Genomic DNA, 26,236 nt, shown 5'->3' with positions numbered 1-26,236 from the left:
GTGAAGCAATTTGAAGTTGACGTTAAATTTGATTTACAAACAAAAATACAAATATATTGGTGAAATAGTGATTTAATCTTCAAAAACAAGTTAAGACATTTGTTGTAGTGGGTGTGTTTGGTTATTTCCATGGTAACACTGCTATTAATTAAGACATTTTTAGATTATTAACGGATAAAAAATATACTGTACATAATTACACATCTATGTTTTATACCCTTATATAGATATTAAATATAGATATCATTTATTATTATTTGCTTTACATATATACACCAGCTTCTCATAATATACAAACAAATAATAGAACCAGCGACGTCAGCAGATAGCTGGGTGTTGACACCATTGGAGAATACAGAATGGCAGCAAACAAATTTTATCTACATTTAAATCCATTATTAACTAAAGACCCTTGGATGACTCTGAAAGACACAGTCATCTAAGTTTTATTAAAAACACCTTTTAAATCTATGACAAAAGGAAAGTGACTAATAAATCCTTGCCTCTCTACAATTCTGGCACATCTGATTATCATCTACATTCTTGGGTTTCAAATTAACACATATTTCAGGTTGTCCTTATTCTAAAAGACTATAATTCTATATAGACCTTAGACTTTGATACCGAAAATTTGGAGTAACTGGAATGTTGCTAACATCCTCATTCACATATTCCAGAGTGGTTTATTAGAGCTAATCTAAAACTCTGAAACATTGATTATGCCTAATCTGGTATATCGGTATATGAAAATACAAGTAATTTCCCGGAAAGACTAATAGGCCTATATCAGGTTACTAGTTATGATCATTCAGTCTATAATAATCATCACAGCAAATACAGCATGGTTATCTCCTCTATCGTGTGATTATAGAAAACCTGTTATATGGGTAATATCCAGGTTCTGATCACAACCTCAGTTTACGGCATATCATTACTATAAATAGACATGTAACTATCAAACACTGAGTTTGGAGACAGGACACCATTAATTCCTACACTGGTTACCCACAAATCTCTCCCTTTCCCTCCCTTGCGTAGAATCAAAGAAAAGGGTTTAAATCTACATATTCTACCATGTTGGATAAATATTCATGATATTAGGCGAAAGAATAAGAGGTTGTTTATGCCGAAATGTATCTTAAGATTTTCATGCTTTTAAGCAAAAGGTTGCCAAATATTGCTCTATCTGTGGTAGAAAGCATTCAACCACACAAAAATTTGGGAAAAGGTTAGAGCTGCCTAAAGTATTAACATTAGAGTCAATGGGGAAATTAATGGTGTTTAGTAACTCTCAGGAGACACATCAAGGGAGATAATTCATTAATGTCTACAGTGAATACTAATAGTGAAATTAATACAATAAAATAGTACTCATTGACTGCTCATCAAAGATACTTATACAATAACTCAAAACAACTAAACAAAAAATATAAACATACCGATACATACATATATAGATTTATAAAAACATCTATGAAGGCAGATTTATTGGTTTGAACAAGTACAGACTTTCAATTAACACAAACATTTTACTGATTCACTAAAAGTAAATTTTAAAAATATTAACAGTAGTTGATGAATATCTTGCCTATGCTTATCCCAAACATAAACCAATAGTTACTAGGATCAGCTCAATTCACTATGCCATTTGATTCTTCCATCTGTAGTAGTTTTTTGGGTTGTTTTTTTTTTAACAGAAACTGGATTGGAGCGGAAGAGAGAAATAGGGTTTAACGTCGACTCAACACATTTTGGGACTAACATTTTGTTCAATTTTATTTCAATCTTTCATTTGTGCATAGGGGTCTTTAACAGTGGGAGGAAACTGGAAGACCCAGAGAAAACCCACGAGGATGGACAGGCAACCTCCTGTCATGTTCAAGTGGGGAATCGAACAACGCCACTTGACTCAATGATAGACCTTGTGATTTCATGTGCATACATTACACTACAGGACCAACCAACCCTCCCGATTGGAGAACAGACAGAAGCCTATAGACCCCCTCTCCACACCACACACAATACAAAACAGACACATGATACGTCTACACCAATTTAACCGTTTGTTTTTCAGCACCCATTAAGATTTTGCTTCTTGTTTCTTGGTGTAAAAAAATAACAAGAAAAAGTTCTCAATGATTTTTGATCTACAGTTGTAAAGTACCTGATTGGTGTCATGCTGTGATAATGGTTAATGACCATCCGAAAAAGTCAAATGATCAGGCCAGAACCCAGTGCTATATCATACTTTCACTTCAACAATATATTAACAAAAATATGAAATTGTGTGAGTATTGAATTAACAAATCTTGGGCCTGCTCACAGCCATCACCCCGTCTTCATTAGCCCAGTCGGAGCAGAACAGTAGGACATTAAACCCCATTCCATTTCACACCCATCAAACATCAACGTACTGTTTACAGATACAATAATATTATAATTTATAACTAAATATTTCATTAATCTATAACAATATGGCTATAACTTCACTATAGGGTATGTTATACCAAAATAAATAGAGGATATTTGTCGTTTTGTCGTGAATAACATATTTTATTTCATCGAGAAGCAAGAAAACTTATATTTTCACGAATGCGTAGCATGAGTGAAAATATAAACGTTTTCTTGCTTAGAGATGAAATAAAATATGTTATTCACGACAAAACGACAAATGTTCTATTTACTTTATGATTTTACAATTATTTTAGGTAAAAACAGCATGGACTACTTTAGCCAGTGGAATAACACTTTTATTTCACTGATAAAACGCGGTATTCCACTACTGATCATAAAATAAAATAAAATATTTTTGAAAGCAGAAATATGAACAGCTACAGCACTGTCTCTCACCTACAATTTATTCAAAATAACATAAAATTGTATTTTTTTTCCCAGTCTCTGCACCTTTTTAATACATAAATATTTTTTTCTACGAGATTTTTTTTTTAGATCACATGTAATGTTGTCCGTGACATTATTCCATTGATTCATGAAAACAGTTTTAACTCAGTATTTAGCTTGAAATATTAACATTCAGATATATCTGACCATATATTTTGTTATTTTTATATGGCGTCTATTTTACTCATTGAAACTGTTTGAAATAAACAATTCTTTGGTCAATGTTTTATCCAATAATACCATACAGTGTACCGGACATGCCAGATTTCACTCGATTGAGAGTGTTTTATTTACATCCATCCATATATAATTCGATTAGGAGGCCAAGACAGAGGCTTGACATACACAGCAAAATAAATTGACTCAGACCCCCCTTAAAATATGGTGCTATATCAACGTGCGATGATTGTCTGAAAGTGTTACATATAAATGGAGGAAAGTACATGTAATATATACACGATGGAATTGAAATAAAAATAGCTAATATTTGTTCTGTTGTTTCTACGGCACACCAAATGACGCCACTAAATCTTCTTTATGTTGTACTTTTATATCTTTTATACACTTGGCCGCTTTCTCTGTCGCATTTATTATCTGAAATATAAAGCAATACATTTGGTACCAGACATTCAAGTCTACATTTCTATGAGCAAAAGGACTAAAATTACGTCACCTTTTTTTTTTGCCTACGAAGAACGGCACAAATCGCTAATGTTAAAATTTACCTGTGGCAGGTAACATTGACATCCGAGATCATTTCATACTTACATGTATGAAATGGATAAGTTGACATAATTACTTGCATTATTTAAACAATTTATGAAGCTTTTCAGGTGAGCTTTAAGTCGCTGATTACCATTTGCTGGATTTTATGGAATTAGAATCTCTAAAAGGAATATCAGTCGAAAAACGGTTCAGTTCCTTTCCGTGTGTACAAAAATATGATGAATTGAAAACTTCTCAACATCCCAGATTCACTATAGACGATATAAACAGGGTGTCATCAAAATGGCCCAAACCATTATCAAATATTAGAAAATATCACAGGATTCATAATAAATAACAAATATTTAATTGATCTTTTTATCCAAGCTATGGTCATTTTTACTGAAAGTTATGACCGTTTTGACCATATTTTGATTCGTTTTTTACTTTTAGCATGGTACTTACAAGTAGGATGTCTGCTGAGGATACAGGTGGCGCTGACAATACAGTATGTGCTGAAGTGACACCTGGTGGTAGGTTTACGTGATATGCCTGCTGTCTTCCAGAATTAGTTATCACCATATTCAATCGATTACTGGAATATACAAGTCAATAGAAGGTGTGATAAATGGAAAATCATTCCAATATTGACTATGAGTGTGTAGTGTATATAAAATAACCACACTGATGAAAAACTGGCTGGATTTCAGAACACATCTGCCCAAAAAGTAATTACGAGCAGCTGCATTATTTTAGAAAACTCAAACAAATTAGGATGTACTCTTGCTTAACATTACATCTAAATTAACTTTAAAATTCTGGAAGTTTCTTTACTAGATTTTTCTCTTGATATTTTTTCTTGTTTTGGTCAGATGAAAAATATACCACTGATATTTTTTTAAGATGCTGGCTCACTAGCCTGGAGGTTGTGTGTTCAATCCCTGCAATGGCTGAGAAAGTTCAATGGGATTTTCCAATGTAATTTCCCCATGTTAGTGGTGCAGGAATGAGGGCCTGACAAGGACAGCTGTCTAGTCATTTGGATGGGACAAAAATCATGGTCCTGTGCATACATTGGTGTGCACGTGCTGCTACCAGGGCAAAATTTCCCTCATAGCACACTGCATGGCGTATACCCGTCTTCATTAGCCAAGTCAGAGCAGAGCAGTAGGACGTTAAATCCAATTTCATTTCATTTCTATTTTTAAAGGAATGTTAATGTTTTTTTATATGTATTTTTTCATTTGGTTCAAACCATTAATTAGTTACTATTTATATGTATAGTACCACAAATGAACCTCAATTTTACTTTTATATCTAATACAGCCCTTGCATCTTAACATACAAACCAGTTGATTTAGCCCTTTGATTTTCAGGGGTGATATATGGTTTATATTCTCTGATATTTTCAACTGTCAATTCTTACTGATTAATGACAAGAATGTACATGTTATAAATATTTATACACACCTATATTGTCTCTGTCTATCGTGATATTCACTCTGTTGTAATATCTGTGAATCAGCTGTTACATCTATCACCTCCCTTTAAAAACATACAAACATAAATATCATCAAATAAAATACATATCAAATACATACAAACATATATATGATCAAATAAAATAAATATCAAATACATACAAACATATATATATATATGATCAAATAAAATAAATATCAAATACATACAAACATATATATGATCAAATAAAATAAATATCAAATACATACAAACATATATATGATCAAATAAAATAAATATCAAATACATACAAACATATATATCATCAAATAAAATAAATATCAGAGACATACAAACATATATATCATCAAATATAAACATATCGAACAGAATGAAAACCATCCAGAAAATATAAACTAAGATTTGATTTAACAACATGTTACATATTAAATAACTATTTCCATATCTTGGTTAACTATGGTTTTATACTAGTATTTACATGGATCATGGCATGTGATTACTTTCTAGTAGTCAATATTGTCCCTTTCTTAAAAACATTTTCAAATAACTAGGATTAAAGAATGAATAAATATTCTGAAGAATAATGTCAAGTGAAATTAAATAATATAAAATGAAATGTAGTGGATTTTGCCCACATAGATACATAGAATTCCAACTTTAAAGGGTTCTTTTACCCAGATGCCAACGTGTACCCTGGACCTCTGCCAGATCCTCCGTCATGTACCACTGACCAGGGGGAACCAGGTTTGAAATATTTAGGGGAATTTGCTTGGTCAACACCCAAGATCGAACCCAGTATGTCAAGGTTAATAAGTTACAAGCACCTACTCAGTGAAACACTGTGGCTCTCCAATCTAATAGTACCGTAAAGTTAATTATTACTTCTTACCGTGCATTTTTATGTAGGATTCTATTTAACGCTGATTGTTCATCACCTTTTGGAGGTTGCTGATACGTCGAGTTACTTCTATCCCTGAAATAGTAAAAGAAAGACAGTTCAGTCAAATGTCAAGGTCCCAGATTTTGCTTCTAACAATTACAAGAGTAGGCTACTAGATTAATCAGGAACTGACCATAACATCATCGCAACCATCTTGAAATTGTGCCAATCAATGCGCAATTGTTGAAAAAACAAGCAAGCCAAATTTCATGTCGATCAAACTCCAATTGATAGAGTCTTAGGCTATTTCAGAAGTGAGTCGATACAAGAACAAGAAAAAGAAGATGATTGCCAAGTGTATGGAATCAGTTCCTGGTTTAAAAACCTCCTACATGTACATGTACCTGCTGGTTTGATTGCAAAATTCATCAATATGTTTACACTAATTGATTCAATTGTATTTTAGTGTAAAATAAACATTAATAGTTAGTAGCGTTCCTTTGACTTGAAAAACCAGTTATTTTTGTGTCTCAAAATTTACATTTATGGTGATATCAGATTTGCCAACCACAGTGATAAAAAGATAGATTTCACCTACACGAATCCCTGTGAAGGTTTCCTGGTAGATTAAAATTGTTATAAAGACAATGCATGATGACAATCATGTAAGGGACAAACATGTAACAATAATTATCTCCATATACACTGTAGTTATTTATAGCTGGACTAGTATACTAGACATTTTAATTTATTTGGCTTGCTGTATACATGTAGTTTACATGGCTTGTATACAATGTACATATGTAGGACATCTAACTTGGTGTCAAACATATGCTGTCACTTAATAATAATAATAACATCGTCATTTATAAAGGAAGTTAATACATAAAAACAGTTTCTAAGGCAATTTTGGTTGTTATATTCAATAATTATATTCACTGTTATATTACAATTACACTTAAACCTGTTAAAACTCTCAGTGAATTCATCTAAAATAGGTATTCTTAAGAACCTAGTATGTCTTTTATGTTGAACCAGCAGCTAATACTGAATGCACTCATTTTTAAAATCGCTCGAAAAAAATCGCCTGCGTACCCATACACTGTCACAACGATTCTGATCGATGAACCATTTGTTCCACCGATCGGCCATATCTACCATACTAGATATTTTCGGCCGAATATTTTACGCCGGTTCACTTCACCGGCATATGCACTTGTCTTCCCATATTAACGTGTTTAGTCGAGCGAACTTCAGATACATCATTGATATCACATGATCTCAAAATAGCTGCCTCCACTTCCGAAGTGTAGTCTGACGAAATTTAATATTTGTTTATTTTTTGCAATTATTGCAATGTCTATTTTCTGTCTTGTCCTCAGTTTTACCTTGTAGATTTTTGTTTTGTGTGTAGTGCGGTCCTCCTGCACTTACTATTTGGTCAGAAATGTCTTGACTGTTTGACGTCGCAATACAAGAGTGTTAGGAGCAAATGAATAGCAGCTACCACAGCAATCTAACATTTTACAGCAATTTGCCATTTTGTACAAGTCACGTTATCCATGTAATTTACTCAGTGGCGGACGCTCTCGAGACGATCACTACATGTGCCCGTTCATGTAGGCTGGCAAATTTCAAACACCGCAATCAAGTGAAAAAATACCCTCATCTGCCAATATCTTTAATTATCCAAACAGTTATGAACCAGACAAATCATAATAATCTCAGAATCATCAGATCATAATTAAAGCCTTTAAGGCACTACCAAGATTTTAGTAAATAAAGAGGAATAAGTACATGTATGGAAGTTACAAATATCATTGAAAATCGTATTATTTTTTTTCTTTCAACAGAACAGTTAACCAATATAAATTTCAGAAAGATTAGTCAGTAAGTAAGTGCAAATTCAGTAATTTATCTGAACAGTTAATAGTGGAATAACCTATTTAAGCAAGCTTGTACAATTTATGTGAAACCCCACTCATTTGCATTTGCACACAAAAACCCAAATTAATCAAGATCAGATAACGAGCTGACAGTTCTCGCTATAATATTTAGAAAATGGATAATGAAAAGGTAATATTATGTTGAAAATTCCAGTCAATTACATCACTCTGAACCTCCCTATTGTTGTTAGAAGAATAGTGTAGCCTTGAATGGCATTGCTATGATAATAAACAAAGTCTTGTTTATCCATTTTTACGGTAACCTCAACTAACACAAAATGTATTCAAATCTATTGATAATCTAGACTATACAATGGCATCGAGAGTTGATTATGGTCTTGGTAAGTTAATTAATGTCTAATTAATAATTTATATAACATTTAAGACCTAAAGAAAAACCTCCAATGGGAAGATTTAGCTCTTACTTTTACATAACGTATATTTACTTTATATCTCTCACCAGTTCATTAATTGTATTCTTATCCATATCATTGTCTTAAGTAAATAACAACAAACAATATATATCATTGTCTGGATAAATAACAACAATCAAAGTAATTAGACTATCACAGAGACTTGTACTTACTACTTAGTGCAGTGTAATGTTAAGTGATCATAAACCTACATTGATAGTAAGTAACAAACCTTATAAAAACAACATTTTTATTTCAAAGGATAAGGACTTTTTCTTATCATTATTATCATTATACTATAAAACACCTGTATATATCTCTCTATTATTAGAAAAACGAGCAAGAAATCCAATACAACTATTAAAGAATGGTTTGACTTTATAAACCATGTTTGCTTAAATTTTGGTATTGTTATCAAAATCTCTTGTATTACTGACATTGTTAACTACTAGTAGGATACCTACCTGTAGCTTCGCCCGGGGCCCAAATTCACCAGGGCCAAATTCATACAGAGCCCAATTTTCCCCTGGCCCCAAATTCATCTGGGGTCCAATTCACCCAAGACACAAATTCGCCAGGTGCCAAAAATCACCCGGGGCCCAAATTCGATAGCCTAAAACATTCACAGGGTCATACTGGTTAATTTAGTACCACATATGTAGAGCTGGAGAGCGGCGAAGAAGCGTTATGCACCCGTGACCCAGGTCCAGATCGCCTAGGGCCCAAATTTGATGACCTAATATATTCACGGGGTCATGCTGGTTAAATTGATACCACAAATGTGGGGGTGAAGTGCGGTAACGAAATGTGATGGGTGAACATACCCCCCCCCCTCATACATGTACATGTACACAGTTTGATTTTATTTACATAGAATATAATCTCTATTAAATAAATTATGCTAAAACGCCCCTCAGAACTTAAACACCAGAAATTAATAATATTGACAGCTCTCTGGTTCAAAAGCTACAGTTTGACAATAGCAATTAACTATATGTATACATGCAGGTTGAAATGTCCAGGGATACTTACTGATTTATAGCTTGTTGATTACTAACTGATGGATCTATTAAAGGTGTTCTTTCATTAGGATTAACAGGCTGAAAATATACATCAAAACTATTTACTTTAACTTTCAGACAACAAACAACTTTCTAATAATAGACCTACAAATACTCAGCTGAACATTTAGACGTAGGCCTACATATAATTCAGAGGCTTTAGTTTTAACTAGCCACAGGGATCTAACTAACTAACTAAAGGGGTCTGGCATATATCAATGGAAAGGTCAATAAATACATTTTAATAAATAACATATTTATGTATATCTAATGATTTTGGCGGAGGTTTTCGATTAAGTATCTTGAGCCATTTCCTGGCATGTAGCTCTTCACAATCATAATATATAGACTTAAAGGAGCTAAATCGCTAATATTGTGGACCTAGAAATTGGCACAAATGAGTCGCAACACATATAATAATCTAATATGAATTTATATAAACTGTTTTACATTCAATCGTGTCCGTTTTACTGTGAATTGTCATCAGTTATGTTCGGCGAAATACGCCAAAAGTCTCAACCGCAAGTCAGTTTCTAGCATCTGGTTATTCCTGTCAACACCGATATTATTTATTGCGCATGCTCTCCAAATAAGAATATGATATCACCGTTTGACATGACTTGTGGAACATGTCTAGCCTCATTCTTTGAGCACCTTGTTACAAATGGCGCTGAAACGCATTATGGTACACGATTCGTGTACCAATGGTAAAATGTTTATTTTGTCTTAAATATTGGATATCAAGCCCATCTTTTCCAGGTAAGATGACAACACCAATGCTGATTTAAATTGCAAAAGAATTCGTGTTTTCAATGTCGAAGATTTTGGATGATATTGAGTTACGGACTTAGTTACTTTAAATAGTACAAGAATTGTAAATCTATTGATAAATACATGTTTGTGAATTTACAGATTACAGAGCGATGACATAAATTTCTGTGACATAAACTAACTCAAACCAAATCTCAACCATTAAACCACACACAGAAATAGAAAAATGCCACGGATAATAAACATCCTGCCTTTTTTAGTCACTTTTAGATAATGGCAGTCAGTTTTCACACTATCATTAGCATTAAATTTACCCATCACTGCCATCAGTCATTCTAGAATTTTGCCAGCTGAGCAAGTGGGCTGGCATATCAAACTACAAGTAACATGCTTCTTTAAAATCTAGTGCAATTTGTCAGAAAGTATGAGTAGAGAGAGAATGACCTCATCACAGCCTACTCGGCAGTGATAATCGTTGACATTATTTTGCTAAACAAAGTCATTTTAGTTAAAATAATATAATTAACCCTTGTCCAGATGTCCAAAATTTAAACGACACCATTCAAAAGATCATATTTTCATTAATTGACGACAATAAAATGTCTGCAAACCAACCCCGTAATCAGGCTCTTCTTCTTCGCTAAAACAGCATCCCATTTTGATAATTTACAAAGTTCAGATTGGTCTGCTATAAAGTTTACTCACATGACTTCCACTGCCAATCACGATAACTCTCGCAGGTGATTGGTCAAAAGTAGTTTGGTAAATTATAAATCATGCAATATAACATATTTCTAAAAATTATTAACATATGACCTATGTACAATATTCAACAAAGTTACCGTTAATTGCTAATTTAAGCACATTGTCGTTTACTTAGTCAAAAATCTAACATTTTTTCTGCAGCAAACAAGATGTCTGCGCCCATGAAAAATGTCGGCAGAGGGTTAATTCGAAGATTTATGAGTTTTAGGCGATGTTCTGTGCTGAAACCTGGTTTGACATATGCTCGTTACTCAACGATAAAGTCATCTGTGTCAGATATCTTAAAAGCATCCATTGAAAACCTAGAAAAGCCAACAATTACGCAGGTACAAAGAAAATATTGATTATTGTCGTGATCGTCCAGCCACATTGTCGAATGGCTTGATAATGGATGACGACGCCAACGTCGCCTACTACTTGTTAATTCATGGATCGGAAGGTCCATGCTTTATGTAATTGCTACATGTACTTGACATTCTTTCAGTATGAGCTGAATTGATTTAAAGGAGCTAAGTCCCTATTCTCTGGCACTTAGTTAGAAATGGACACAATTAAATGGGTCACAACACATAATAATGTAATATGAATGTATATAAAATAAACTGATTTACATTCGAAGGTTTCCGTTTTTACTGTAATTTCTAATCAGTTGTTTGGCTAAATATGCGAGGAGTTCAAATTGAATGGTAGTCTTTGGCGTCTGGTTATTTTAGTCCACACCAATCATATTCCCTCGTGTGAATTGTTTAGCCTCATTGAGTCATTCATCGAGTCGCTTCATTACAAATGGTGCTCAAAAGCATTCTGGGACGCGATTTGTGTGCCAGTTTTAAAATTTTTACTGTGGATGATATTGAGTGAAAGACATTGCCCCCTTTAAAAAATAAAAATGAATAAAAATAAAATGATTGTTGGATTTGCAAAATATCTATCGATGATTCTGTTTTATGAAGCCTTTAAATATTACTAAAGTGAGGACTCCTATGTATTATTATGTCATATATTTCTATATTAATCCATATTTTGTGTTATATTGCAGGGTTGGGTAAAATCTATCCGAAATTACAAGGAAATAATATTTCTACATATAACTGATGGTACAACATATGAACCACTACAGATTGTAATTGACAGAAATAAGATAAATGACATGTAATTGAAAATAATTAGCTTTTAACATTATTTAGTTTAAAGTGGCTGGCCCTCTTTTGATTTGGATCAAAAGTAAAAATCATCATTTTTATTGGATGTTAATTTGAGGAGTGACAATCTGTCTCTGTTGAAAGTTTTACATCTATAAAGCCAATTTGAGATATAACCAATAATGTTTTTTGATGTTGACACAGAATAACAAAAATTTGGCTAAAATTAGTAAACAAAGCAGCTTCTGCTTAAACATACATTATGCGAGAGCTAATTCTGCCAATTGCAGGTCTTTCTTTATTCCTGAAATGTTATCTAAATTATTACTTAGACATTAACTTATCCAGACCAAGTCAACTCTCAATGGCTTAGAACCCGATTTGCTGCTTCTGATTAAATCAAAAAATGGATAATCAAGACTTTTTTTTTATCATACTGACTTTGGTATAATGATGATCGAGGCTAGGCTCAAAATTCAGTCGCTAAATACTCGGTTCAGAGTGGATCAATTTGACTGAAATTTTCAGCAAATTCCCTTTACATTATCTAGTTTTTAACTATTATAGTGAGAACTACCAGCTCTTTATCTAATCTCCCATAATGTATCTTTAATCTTTCAAAACAAAAAATTGATTGTATAAAGCTGGTCCCATCACATCAAAATAGTACATCATATCAACCCAATTTAATACTTTACTTTGAACTGATCAGATTTTTTATAAATTGTTAAGATGTTAAATTCTAGCAAGCTTTAACAGTACATTTCATTTTTGTTTCTTGTAGCGATGTTACCTATGGCTGTTGTGTCAGTGTCAAGGGCCAAGCTGTCAAAAGTCAGGGCAAAAATCAAAATGTGGAATTTTTAGCAGAGTCCATGGATGTCATAGGACCATGTGACCCAATAGTAAGTTTAAAAGAAACATTCCCACTTAATTTTCAGATGAAACAATTAGTTATTGAGATATTATTGAGTCAGCAGGAAATGCAAGAATAAAAAATAATGAACAGAATACATCTTCAAAATTAACCGAAATCTAAGTCCACATTAAAAAATTTAAGTCTACTCTAGGTGCAGGACCATTGAAACATAGAACAGTCAAGATTAGGGATCAATAGTTACTATACTATCTTGGTCTAATATCTAAGGTAGAATTATAGGGTTTTGCATGCATTCAACCAGACCTTGTTGTAAGCAACCCCCCCCCCCCACCTTTCATAATATACATACAGGTGTATTGTATATTGTTTAAATAGTTTCTTTGTCGTATTGATTTTATTCCATTTGTCTATTTCAAATTATTATTTCTGTTTTATTGTTCAATTTAAGACATATTAAATGTTTTTGTTTCTTTAGGAATTTCCATTTAAACAACGAAAACATCATACATTAGAATATGAAAGGGGTTTTCCCCATCTACGAGCTAAAACCAAGTCTCACAGTTCACTCTTACGTGTACGAAATCAAGCAACAATGGCTATACATAAATATTTCCAGGTAAAAACATATTCATACTTATCTTTGTGAAAAATATATTTTGATTGGAGCTAATGATTATTTAGTTCAAACTTATATACTTCTACTGTTAAATTATTACACTTAGATACTAATAAAAAAACTTATTCCAGAAAGTTTTTAAAATGTGCTAAAAACTTATAAATACCCCTTGTTGTTCTGCCCCTTCCTACATTAAAGATGCTTTATGTAAGATTTAGATAAAAATTGATTGTTCTTGCGATCTAATTGTTCAAAAATAGATAATGAAGAAAGAATATATTGATAATTTAATTCAAATTACTTTATTCTTGGCGAAGTTATGACTGTTTGAAGATGTAATGTAGACCATTTATTATTGTAGCAACAGTACATGACAACAGAGACTAAGTGTCAATTATCCATTTTATCATTAAATTCTAAAATCATGTTGGTGTTCAAATCTGTTAAATTTGAGCCATCAGTTTTAAGAGTGCATTATAGGCTTGAAATGTAAATAAATGTCTAAATGAAAATTTATGTAAGATTGGAAGCCAAAATAAAGACCTGCAATAGGCAGATTTAGCTCTTACATAATGTATCTTTAAACATGATAATTTGTTATTTTATAGGAGAATGGTTATTGTTTTATACATACACCTATCTTAACAACTAATGATTGTGAAGGAGCAGGAGAAACATTTCAAATTGAGGTAACTACAGTTAAATGTTATTTTATTCATAAAAAGTCATGCCTGAATGTCACAATATTTTAGAAAGAAGACTTGATTTTATTCATAAAAAGTCATGCTTGAATGTCACAATATTTTAGAAAGAAGACTTTATAGAATAATCCATGAATATCCAATTTAGCAGAAGGGAGGATTTTACACTATCTCCCCAATCACCACTACAGCTGAAGCTCATCATGAGGTACACACCGATCATTGATTATGTCATAAGTCATGATTCTACACATATGGTACTCTACTGAACAGCATATATGATAATCATACAAAAGCCTTTGAACAGAAGCAGGACAACTACCAGCGAGGACAACTGCCTGGAAGGAGAACTGCATGCAAGGAGAACTGCAGTTTTGAATCATCTTCACTGGTAACCTATTGATAAGAGAAAAGTTTCAAAATTGTTCTATAATTTTATAAATACCTTTCAAACAATTGTTCTGGTCCTGCTTACCAGATCTAGTTTAACCCAAACTGCCACTGTGTGTTACAAGATCTTCTAATAATCTTCTATTAGAGATACTACAGACAAGCTATGTTTCTCTTCTGCTCTTGTTCTCAGGAATAAAGTACCAGTGCCAGTCAAAGAAGCTGTTATTGGTACTGACAGAACTGGATTCCATGTCATCAGATTGTCATTCTATCAAATATGAAGATTTCTGGCTTGGGTACCTTTTATTTAGCAATGATTTGATTAGTTTCTATATCACAGTTGCATTAAGTTTATTTATCAAATGTTGCTCTCTTTTCAGCCAGTGAAAGATTTAGCTGATGGAAAAGAAAATGCAGATGGAGAGACATATAAGAATTTTTTTGGTGAACCAACATTTCTAACTGTATCTGGTCAACTCCATCTAGAAGTTATAACAGGGTTTGTATGTAGTTCTTGGTTGATTTGGTGGGACTGTCTTTCTACATGTAACTATGTAGTTCTTGGTTAATTTGGTGGGACTGTCATAATAACTATATAGAATCACACAGATCAGTAGTGAATATTCGGTAGGCCGCTACAATCACTGATAAGGATGACATCGATGCAACTTAATGAGCCCCAAATGTTAACTTTTTTCCTCCGACAAATTAAATTCTAAAACATTTTTTTTATGTATTATAAAAATAAATAAAGATGTTTGATGTATTTGTAGGTAAAAATTTATTTCCTATTTAGTGTAAATGGGTATTAAAATGAGTAAAAGGCACCATTCTGCCCAAATCAGTCACATCTTATGTAAACAATGCATGCGGTATTGAGCCAATGATTGACGCCGCGTTATGTGACGTCATGTGTTGACGGCAGTCATCTTTTACAGAGATATTAGAAGACTTTCATAATTCTCTGTGAAACAGATTGATGTAGTATGTGTAGAATCAGCAAGTCTGTTGTAATCAAAATATTAAGAATTAATTTTTTGACGAGCAGATAGCCAGGCCTGTTATAATGATACTGTTAAACATTTTGTTAAAGTACCTCTTTTTATACGCCAACATTTTCTTGCGAATGCTTTAACACCAAAAGTTATCATCCGATTGTTTTAAAATTGATATATGTTGTTGACATTAGTGAGATGAAGAATCCTATGTAATTTCAATAGTTTCCATTTATTAAGTCTAGAGTTATGGCCCTTGTTTCACTTTGTTGGACCTTGTTGTTGACTGTGAGCCATGGTGACATGATTTCCTGGGTTCATTCCTGGTGTCAGTCAGGAAAGTTCTTCAAAATTTTTCAGTGTGGTTTACCCTTGTCAGTGGTGCAGTACAGATGGTATCACAAGTACAAGAGTCTTTTTCTTTGGATGGGATGGGATTTTCCAGCCTGGTTCCCCTTGTCAGTGGTGTAGGATGGAGGGCATGGCAAGGGACAACTTATAATCATTTGGATGGCTCGAAAAACCGAGGTTCCGTGTACCCATGAACCCTTGACAGTTCGAATTAACTAATCTATTTATAAACACAATATGTGTTTTGATGTAAGCCAGTCAGGAGCTAGGATGATGAAGATTTAGACAAGGACCTAGTAATTATATATTAAAATAACTATACTTTTATATTTATTTCAGGGCATTTCAAAAAGTTTATAATTTTGGGCCCACATTTCGAGCTGATCGATCTAAAACTCGTCATCATTTATCTGAATTTTACATGGTAGAAGCTGAGCTTAGTTTCCTTGACAACCTGGATGAATTAATGAATGTGAGTACAGATGTCAAACAAAAATTAACAAAGGCTGAATTTTTGGACCAAAAACTGCACCCCTAGCACTACTTATCTCGTACTTCTTCTTGAGGGTGACACTCTTCTAAAAAAAGCCTAAGGCTCCACCAATTCAGGAAGTATAATCGACATGAAACTTGGCATGCTTGTTCCTTGCTCAATTGCATATTGATTGACAGAGCCACAGTGGCTGAATGAGTGAGATGTTGGCTCAGTAACCTGAAGGTCCCATGTTCGATCCCTGCGTTGGTCGAGAAAGTTCATTGGGATTTGCCGGCGTGGTTCCACCTTGTTAGTGGTGCAGAACAGAGGGCCTGCCAAGGGACATCATATAGTCGTTAGGATGGGACGAAAAAACAAGGTCCTGTGTAGACATTGGCATGCATGTAAAATAACTTGGAATTTACCTCGTAGCATATGGCATATGTCTGAGTTCATTAGCCCAGTCGGTGCAGAAAAGTAGGACATTAAAACCCATTTCATTCATTTTGATATGATGTCACAATTAATTCCCTGATGGCAGCAATGATGTCATCCTCTGTTACTATCGTACCTGCTGTACACTTGAGTTTAATTTGCATGTGGTTCTGATCAATATTGCTATTGATGAGGAGCTACTGTGGCACGGTGAATATGGTGATTGCTCACTAACCAGGAGGTCTCGAGTTCAATCAGGGTGTTGGCTGAGAAAATCCCTTAGAATATTGCAGCCAGGTTTCTCTTTGTCAGTCATTCAGGACCGAGAATCTGGCATGGAAAAAGCATTGAGGTGTTTGGATGTGATAAAATAGCATCTAGTTGTTAGATGGGATGAGAAACTGAGGTCTCTTATGTACCATTGACCGCATGTTAAAGATCCCTTGACAGTTGGACTTCAAAATAAAAGTAGGCTGTAGTGCTGCTAGATTATGAAAGTGCAGATATGAACCACAGGCATATTTATACACCCACATATTCATAATTTCTAGATTTATACGCCTTTTTAACCCATTTATGGACCACAATATCAAAAATGTCTGATTAGAAAAGACAAAAACACTAAGTTTATTTGAAAGTAGTCAGAGAAGCACACGGTATAGACAGAACTCCTGCGCAATTTCCTAGGTTTTCACCAGAAAAGGCAAAAAAAAAACCCTTTAATTTTCATACCCAACCCAATCCCTTTTTGAAGAAACCTGTATCCACCCCTGATTACATCTTATTAAATGCACCTGTTCTCCTACAACAGGTAATGGAAGATTTAGTGAAGACAGTAACAAGATATATAACGCAACATTCAGAAGAAGATATCAATTATTTACAAGATAAAAAACATCAGGTAGGATATTATTTTAACCATGTATAGAACAGGATCTTCAAATTCTTCAGTAGATATCAATATTTGCAGTAAGTATTATAACTACGAGATTGCTTGTGTTGATCATCAGAAAGTAACAGAAAGCCATAAACTGAAACAATATGATAGCAGATAGGAGTTTATGATAAAGATGATGTTAGATGTATTAAAATATGATCCTTTAGTGACATTTAGCCATTGAGCTTGTTAAACCAACAAATAGCTTTACATGGAATTCAATTACTGGTTATTTTACTATGGTGCAACGTTTTGTTTATGTTAACTACAATCACTGGTTTATTATTTATATGGCACGATGTTTCAAGATGTTTTCTCTTATTGATTTTAAAGATGCCTTCCTGTGTACAAACTGGGTGATTTGATGATATATTTGGGCTAAAAACATATTTAAACTAATTAATCTGTCAAATATCCCACTCAAAACATTGTACAGTGTATTCGCAAGGAAATACCCCAAGATATAAAAAATATATATTTAGAAGCCATGTTTTTCACGTACCTTGGTTGAGGGAGGGCCCATTTTCAGAATGTATTTGTTGTTACTTACTGTCCATTTGCCATACATATTATTGATGCCTAAGTAAAATTGCAGAGTCTTTTGTACATTTAAACCCCTCAATGTTACCCAATCCACCTAACCATTCGATCAAGAAATAACAAGCACTCCCAAAGTCAAGCTGGTAGACAGTAAGCTGTTGGGTTACGAGTTAGTGATACCCTGACATTTTTGCCTGGTACTTGCCTCATGGATGTTTTTCAGAGCATCCGGTATTTTTCTAGTAAGATTGAGCGTCTCTACTTTCCATTTATACCAAATTGCCATACTTTTATTGGAAATGACTACCCTACAAATATTTTCATGAAAATGTATTTTTAAGCACAAGTGATTTTAAACTAATATACAATGTTATACAATTTGTTACTATACAAGAGAAAATATGTATAATAAATCAGTGATTGCATTCCATATAATGGTGTCTTTTTGTTTGTAATATATTATGTTTAAAATCTCAGCATTGGTCTAACTTGCTTTATTTTCAGGCAATAATAGAAAAGATGTTAAATTGTGATTTTGAAAGAATTTCTTATACCGAAGCTATCAAAATTCTGCTGAACGATACTGACCAATTCACAGCCAAATTAAAGGTACTGTGCACTTTCCGCATAGGAACATTATTAGTTAGTTATTGTTAATTCATAAGAACTGCAATTGGCTGCGTGGAGATTGTAAAGGGACATTACTCTAAAATCTATTTTTTGTTGCAATGCTCCAGATCACAATGTAAAGATAAATAAAACAAAATTTAAGCTCTAATAAAAAACGGAACAAAACTGGGATCTGTGTTGCAGCCAGATTGTAAAGTTTATAGACAGAATGAATCTATTTATATTTTCCAGTGGGGCGATGATCTTTCAAAAGAACATGAAAAGTTTTTAACAAAAGAAGTAGAAAAACCAGTTTTTATCACCGATTTCCCGGCTGTGTTAAAACCTTTTTATGCTAGACGGAATGAGGATGATAATACAGTAAGTAATCATTTCAAACACAGATGGAGAAGATAAATTACCTCTCGATTGGACTACTGTCATTTACTACTGTCCAGTAGAAATGAAATGAAATAGGGTTTAATATCTTACTGTTCTGCTCTGACTGGGCTAATGAAGATGGGCATATGCCAGGCTGTGTGTTATAAGGGAAATTTTGCGAAGACAATGGCACTATGGTCTACCTTTATATCGAATTCCAACTGTCACAGGATCTTTTACGTGCACTCCAATGTGTACACAGGACCTCAGTTTTTTGTACAATCTGAATAACTAGACAAATGTCCTTGTCAGGCCCTCCATTCTGCACCACTGACAAGGGAAATCACCCTGAAAAATCCTGCACTGGGAGCGAACCTGCAACCTCCATGCTAGCGAGCCAGCATCTTACTCACTTTAACTCTTAAGTTCCCAGAGGAAAACTGATTTTCAAAACTGCCGAAACTGCTGCAATTTTGGAAGATCCAGGGCTAACAGGTTAATGGAAATACTGCAAATTTTTCAAAAGATTATTTATTTCTTGATTTTAATTTGAATGACTTTCAAGTGGATTTAAATAAAATAGACTTTCGTGCTTTATTTGAAATGACATTTGAGTATGAATTTACTTTGTAGGTGGCAGCTGTGGATCTGTTAGTACCAGAAGTAGGAGAGTTGATTGGTGGAAGTGTAAGGGAAGAGAGGTTAAAGGTCATGGAAGATAAACTCCAATCTTTAAATCTATTGGATACTTACCAATGGTAATTCAGGATGAAGTGTTGTACACTTATTTTATTACAATATTTTCAATTCAGATGTGTATGGTTTTGTTTTTCTGTATTGCAAAGATATGTTGTAAGAAGCTCTTCTCAGACAATTCACTTCTTGAAGTTTGTCTGAGGGACTAACTCTAATTGTAAGTGCAGGAGGACCGCACTACATGCAAAACAAAAATCTACAAGATAAACCTGCAGAAAAAACAGAAAATAGACATTGCACCAAATAAACAAATATCAAATTAAGTGAATGGATTCGGGGGCAAAAAACAAAGATCCTTGTATTATCTGGTAGCAGACAACTCATTGCAGAAAAAATGTGTTACAATCATTTAATGTTATATCCATCTAATGTCTGTTAATTCATCCAGTACAGATTTGTCTTTTTATCAGTGTTTTGAACATTTTAATGCATATCAGGTAAAAAGTTAAAGATGATCATTAGTGCCTTACATTTTGTTTGCCTGTCCCCATTGATGTACATTTTGTATCTGGCTGTCATAGCAAACTGCAACCAGTAAATTACTTTTCGGTAAAAATGTTAGTAACAGACAGAGGATTTCTGACAATTTGCTTGTTTTAAGGTGATCACCATATAACACAAATCTCTATCTTTCCATATAAAATACTAAATCCTAATTTTGTGAGGTTTTGTGTGAGATTTTGTATGAGGTTTTTGTGTGAGGTTTTGTAAGAGCAGTGAGGTTTTGTAAGAGCAGTGAGGTTTAATTTCACTTTATAAAATGTGAACGCTCCCAGTTTTGGTGTTTTTCCAACATTCCAATTTGTTTCAAGAATGACTTCAGTGTTCTATTTTATATAAAATTCTCATCTTGTTTTGTTTGATTATTTCCAGGTATTTAGATTTACGACGATATGGTACATCACCACATGGTGGATTTGGTTTAGGATTTGAGAGATATTTACAATTTTTATTAGGAATATCCAATATAAAAGACATTATACCTTTCCCTAGATCAATCGGCAACTGTAAATTATAGATTAAAATATTTAATATCTTTTAGTTATTGTACGTTGCATTAACAGACAAAGGGGTGTGCAACTCCTGAAAACAGAGGTTAAAGTTGCCATAATACCTGTGTATACCTGGCTTGCACGTAAAAGAACCCTTGACAGTGAATTTGATGAAGTGGCTGCGGAAATGTTGCTGTCCAGATGAAATTATCTTCCCTTGTGTTGATCTCAAAATGCTTGAAGTATTGTGTTAACAAGACATTAAACTCTATTCCTTTCCACTGTGGCACACTAACTAGAAGATCCCTCTGTCAATATTTCCCTCATGGTGCACATAAAAGATCCCTTGGTATTTTGAATTTTGTATTAGAGTAGGTCCTAGTGCCGCTGTCTGGGCAAAATTTCCCTCATGGCACACTATATGGAGTAAGCCTATCTTCATTAGCCCATTCGGTGCTGAAAAGTAGGATGTTAAACCCCATTTCATTTTAAAGGGGGAAATGATATAAACACCATGTCAATAAATGATTTTAGTTGTTTGACTCCTTCATATTTAATTGAACAGAACCTCATTAACTTAATTAACAGTAAAATGTGGAAATGGATAGGCTATGTCTGAGGTTTTATGATAATGTCTTAATTTAAACACATACACTGATGAAATTGACACCAATCAATCATAATGATTAAAGGAAATCAAACACTTCAAAGTTGTTCTGATTTTTATTTCTCTAATATCGTTTTAAACATTTCATTCTAACCCCGGCGGCTCTTGAATCTTCCTAAGTAGCAAAATAGCCATCTAGTGGCTGGTAAGGAATTCAGTTCCGTCACAGTTGTCAGGGAACATTGTCTATTCATTCGGATGGGATAAAAAAAAACCGACTTGCCCTACCTCTGGCAGTTGGGATTTGGATGAAAAGTAGGCAGACATGCCACTGTCTGGGAAAAAATTCCCTCAAAGCACACTGCATGGCGTAGGCTCTCTTCATTAGCTTGGTTGGTGCAGAATTGTAGGACAAAATGTTAAACTGCATTTAATTTTCAATACTGTTACTTTGATACCGTTACATAATTTGGTAACGGTAGCATCGAAAATATATTGTTGTGGAGAATTTATAACAATGTATACTAACAAAATATATTTATGACGTGGTAAAAAATGAATTGAAAGACTGGAGAAATTCATTTATTTAAAACAAAATCAAACATAATACAGATATTTAAAACTGAATTATAACAATGTACAATTAACAATCTCGACGAGTTTCAGAATTTCAACTCGGTCGTGTATCGCTTTTAACAAGATTTAAAAAATTACAACGTAAACGTTGGGATAACGATTCAAAAATTAATACAGGACGTTTATAAAATATGATTTGAACTTTGTGATTTTTCAAAAGATTCGAAATTTGTAATAGGATCTGGACATATTAAATTGTAAGATACATCAAATCCGAGATTAAATCCATTGCAATAGAAATTGACTAGCTTAAAGTTCTCTCACACTATTATCATTTCGGGATTGACAGTCCCTGATCCTTTTGGTCATTAGGACTTGGAGGGTTGCGCTAGTGATCACCAGCGCCCTTATCCTGGTCATGAGTACGAATTCTTTTTTTAACACCACTACCTTTATAATGATCGCCAGCACGAACCCTTTTATGAACTACACCATCTCTATCACTGTTACTTTTATGATCTTCACTGGCCCCCTCAAGGTCTTCAGCACCGCCCACTTTATGATCTCCGCCTGTTTTATTAATATTTTTATCATTATGGCCGTCGCTTTCTCTTTTATAGCCACCAACAGCATTATTACGACCACTGGTACCCCCCATTGTATCATCTGTTCCAGATTCACCAATACTTTTAAGATCACCAGAAGCATCGACACCCGCACCACCATGAAGATTGTCCATGTCTTGTTCATCATCAGTCGAGTAATGCATATCGAAGTCAATTTCATCGCTATACTCATCATTATACGCCCCATCTTCTTCATACCAAAGACTGTCCTCCGCGCGAGAAACACTTGTGTCATAATCGACCTCATCGCCATCTTCATCATCATCTACAGAAAACATGTGATAGTCATCCAAACAATTTGAGGCCAGGTCTGCGGGAAAATCATCGTGACCGGTTATTTTCACAAGGCTTGTGATCTGAGCTTGGACCACCAACTGATCTTTGGAATTAAGATACTCAATGTCATTAGTCCATGGATATAAATAATCCTTAGCAAGCTTCCAGCGAAAATACGGATACCATGATGAAAAGCTAAATGAAGCCTTGATCTTTAAAGACAGACTTTCGTCTAAACGATTAATAACTTTTAGTATGAATGTCGTTTCATAGGTGGAGTCTTGTGCGTCAAAAAGACAAAGAGTAATGGTCGATGGAAGATTGGTTTTTGGTTGTTTGTGTTTATTTTGAAAAGAGGCTCTCAGAAACCACGACACTCCCTTCACGACATATAGTTGGCTAGCCTGTGTGATGTCCTGAGTGTTCCTGGCATCAAACGTATGCTCGAATCGATCACGACGAGTGTTCTTCGTCTTGCCGTGCGAGTTCTGGCTATATTTTCTTTCTTGATCGTCCTGGACTTTAGTCTGCGTTTCTGTCTTTGATTTTGCCCTGATTACGCTTGCCCTGTTCTTCTGAGTGTTGCTTCCCGTGGAATTACCATTCTGTAACTGACCAAGCATTCCACTCAATGACCTTTTCTGAATCTCCCCTTCTTTAAATACGAGGCACAAAGCATCTTCTGGCAGTTTTAATCTCTTAACCTCTGCCATTTTTTCTCGAACATCAGGAATCATGGTCATCATTTCTTCGAGTCGATCTTTCAACCAAACACTAGGTGTTTCTTTTGTCAGGATTTCTAGCTTCTTTATGGCTTCATCCGCATCTCTCTTCAGTTGACTCAAACTCAGTTCCCTTATTTTATAAGATGCTTCTAATTCAGATTTGATTTCCATCCCTTCATTTTCAACATGTTGATTAATTTGTTCTTTTTGTTTATCAACATTGTTAATATCAGCCTCAAGAGATGGGCGCAATTTCTTTTTTTCCTTCTTTATGTTGGACCGGAGGGTTTTCAGTTCAGCAAGTCTTTCCTTTAAATTAGCATGGACAAATTCGAGTTCTTCTCTGGTTTCTTCTTCAATATCTTCAACGTTTCGCAAAAGATGGCCTTGGTGGCTTGAAGTCAGGCATTTGGTACATATGGGTATATTACATAAGCTACAGTAAAGATCCCTTTCTTTTTTATGTTGTTGACATGAACTAAATGACGAGGTCTCTTTGTCGTCTTCAATACATAAATTGCATGGAAATTTGTCGACGCCGCCAAAGGGAATTCTTATACTTTTTCTACAGAGTGGGCAGGGAAATTCGCCAGTTGAAACATATTTCCTCACATAGTCTTCAAGGCAGGATTTACAGAAGGAGTGAAAACAGTCAATAATTTTAGGGTTGGTGAAATAATGTAAACAAATGTGGCAATCAAATTTATTTGTGAGCTCAGCCATGTTGTTTTACGCCGACTATTCTTGCTACGTATGAATAGCCTACTATTACTAATACTGTAAGAATAGTTATTGTAATTCAAGGTTTGCCTAATAACCTCAGTTCTAGTTCTACCATGTAGAGTTAACGGTGGCATTGAAAGACTCTTCACTAATCACCAGTCTAAATGAAAAAGGGGGCAATTCAATGACGTTGTCGTCACGGAAGCCTTGCAACAGTGCTCGTGTAGGCCTACTCCATTTCGTCGTGCCTTGGCCTTGGATGGGTCGTGTTTGTTATGTCGATAAGGTTATATCGTTGTTTCCACCAGATTTTTCTTTCTATGCAGACTAGAAACACCTTTCTAAATAATGTACTTGACAGTGTATGTCTGTGCCGCTTAAATTACACTTTAATAAAAGCGTAAAATCTCCCGCTTAGAAAAATTCGGAGAGTTATCTTCCCTTGGTTTGGGACTGTCTCATAAACATAAAAGTTATAATTAAAAATATAAAAAAAATTGAAACATCCCCGCTATAGGTTTTTCTACCGAGAATTCCGGACCGCTTTTCACTGTTTCAGATGTGCGCAACTGATTACCTTCAATTTTGGGAGTCAGGGGTAAGAATTTTCGAGATTTTTGAAAACGATTACGTAGCTAGGCCCAGGGGGCAAAACGCTAAAAGATAAAATCCAAGACCCGCTGGGAAATACCACAAACTAAATTTCCATCATCCTAGGTCAGTGTGTTTAACACCTTCTCTAAATTCTGAAACGCAACCCTTGTCCCTACCAGGCTGACGGAAACCTAGTTCGAGGTATTGCCTTTTATATTTAGTCAAATTCGGCCTGTAGGCCTATAATTCTTTTTTTTTTTTCTTCTTTTTTTTTTCGTATATCACCATGTCTTATGTGATCGACTGAAGTAAAAGAGCAATTCTAACACATACACACGGTAGATTTTCGCTAACTAATAATTTCTTTGAAGACAAACTGTTGTTAGTTAGACCATAGATAAATAAATATAATGTATATTATGTATTTTTATAAAACCAGGAAATACCACGATACGCGTACGGGTTCGATGTCAGGACCGCCCACCCCCACCCCGTAAAATATTTTTGGAAAATTTGACGGCCGCAAACGCGTTTTTCTGCTGAATACTGCCGCAACTTCAATGTGGCCCAGTATAGCCTACCTTAAGTGACTGACCCGAATCATAAACCAACAACCAATCGTCGAGGGTACGGGGGGCTCGCCATCCTGGAGAAAAAATTGAAAATGTAACCGTCGCAATTACGTTTTTCTGCTATTCTAGCTTGTGAGTTAAGTAACTAAAAAGTTGTCTAATGGTTTTGTAACCGAAATCACACTCAATGCCGACCTGAATTCGAACCATCCAATCAGACTGTTGCAGCTGCATTCACAAATAATAATCGATGCCCGAGTGACTCCAGACAAAAATTTAAGCCATAGTCAATTCAGTACAAATTCGTGGTATTCAATTAAAAGAAAAGTAAAGTTGGTGTTTTATTAGATCTCGGGCACTTTATTTTGCCAACTATATGAAATAATAATTTTTGTTTTCACTTTACA

At 34.3% G+C, this 26,236-nt stretch overlaps 3 protein-coding genes across 3 annotated transcripts; 1 reads left to right on the top strand and 2 right to left on the bottom strand.

The window, feature by feature from the left end:
* Window positions 1–56: 56 nt before the first annotated feature.
* LOC126829326 (ragulator complex protein LAMTOR1) lies at window positions 57–10,893 on the bottom strand. Its single transcript, XM_050559121.2, has 6 exons — window positions 10,778–10,893; window positions 9,363–9,430; window positions 5,981–6,064; window positions 5,077–5,151; window positions 4,072–4,201; window positions 57–3,495 (listed from the first exon to the last, which is right to left on the bottom strand). Exons 1-6 carry the CDS (start codon window positions 10,817–10,819, stop codon window positions 3,403–3,405), a joined length of 492 nt encoding a protein of 163 aa, XP_050415078.1. The 5' UTR covers window positions 10,820–10,893; the 3' UTR covers window positions 57–3,402.
* A 166-nt stretch (window positions 10,894–11,059) lies between these two features.
* Window positions 11,060–21,834, top strand: LOC126829328 (probable asparagine--tRNA ligase, mitochondrial). Its single transcript, XM_050559122.2, has 12 exons — window positions 11,060–11,253; window positions 11,967–12,079; window positions 12,854–12,974; window positions 13,425–13,565; window positions 14,174–14,254; window positions 15,040–15,158; window positions 16,345–16,477; window positions 17,727–17,816; window positions 18,897–19,001; window positions 19,254–19,382; window positions 20,016–20,140; window positions 21,012–21,834. The coding sequence occupies exons 1-12, from the start codon at window positions 11,077–11,079 to the stop codon at window positions 21,154–21,156; spliced, it is 1,479 nt and encodes a 492-aa protein (XP_050415079.1). The 5' UTR covers window positions 11,060–11,076; the 3' UTR covers window positions 21,157–21,834.
* A 519-nt stretch (window positions 21,835–22,353) lies between these two features.
* On the bottom strand, window positions 22,354–24,708 carry LOC126829792 (tripartite motif-containing protein 5). Its single transcript, XM_050559921.2, has 2 exons — window positions 23,782–24,708; window positions 22,354–22,359 (listed from the first exon to the last, which is right to left on the bottom strand). Exons 1-2 carry the CDS (start codon window positions 24,661–24,663, stop codon window positions 22,354–22,356), a joined length of 888 nt encoding a protein of 295 aa, XP_050415878.2. The 5' UTR covers window positions 24,664–24,708.
* Between the last annotated feature and the right edge of the window lie 1,528 nt (window positions 24,709–26,236).

Source organism: Patella vulgata, chromosome 8 (genome assembly GCF_932274485.2).
Source record: "Patella vulgata chromosome 8, xgPatVulg1.2, whole genome shotgun sequence".
NCBI classification, from domain to species: domain Eukaryota; kingdom Metazoa; phylum Mollusca; class Gastropoda; family Patellidae; genus Patella; species Patella vulgata.
Note: the sequence above shows the minus strand (reverse complement) of the source record. Positions and strands in the feature narration are given on the sequence as shown.

Coding starts and splice junctions, on each gene's coding strand:
- LOC126829792 (XM_050559921.2), bottom strand. CDS start 24,663: ATGGCTGAGCTCACAAATAAATTTGATTGCCACATTTGTTTACATTAT.
- LOC126829326 (XM_050559121.2), bottom strand. CDS start 10,819: ATGGGATGCTGTTTTAGCGAAGAAGAAGAGCCTGATTACGGG. Junction 9,431..10,777: donor AAGAAGAGCCTGATTACGGG/GTTGGTTTGCAG, acceptor GTATATTTTCAG/CCTGTTAATCCTAATGAAAG. Junction 4,202..5,076: donor GATAGACAGAGACAATATAG/GTGTGTATAAAT, acceptor TGTATATTCCAG/TAATCGATTGAATATGGTGA.
- LOC126829328 (XM_050559122.2), top strand. CDS start 11,077: ATGTCTGCGCCCATGAAAAATGTCGGCAGAGGGTTAATTCGAAGATTT. Junction 19,002..19,253: donor AATTCACAGCCAAATTAAAG/GTACTGTGCACT, acceptor TATATTTTCCAG/TGGGGCGATGATCTTTCAAA. Junction 20,141..21,011: donor CTATTGGATACTTACCAATG/GTAATTCAGGAT, acceptor GATTATTTCCAG/GTATTTAGATTTACGACGAT.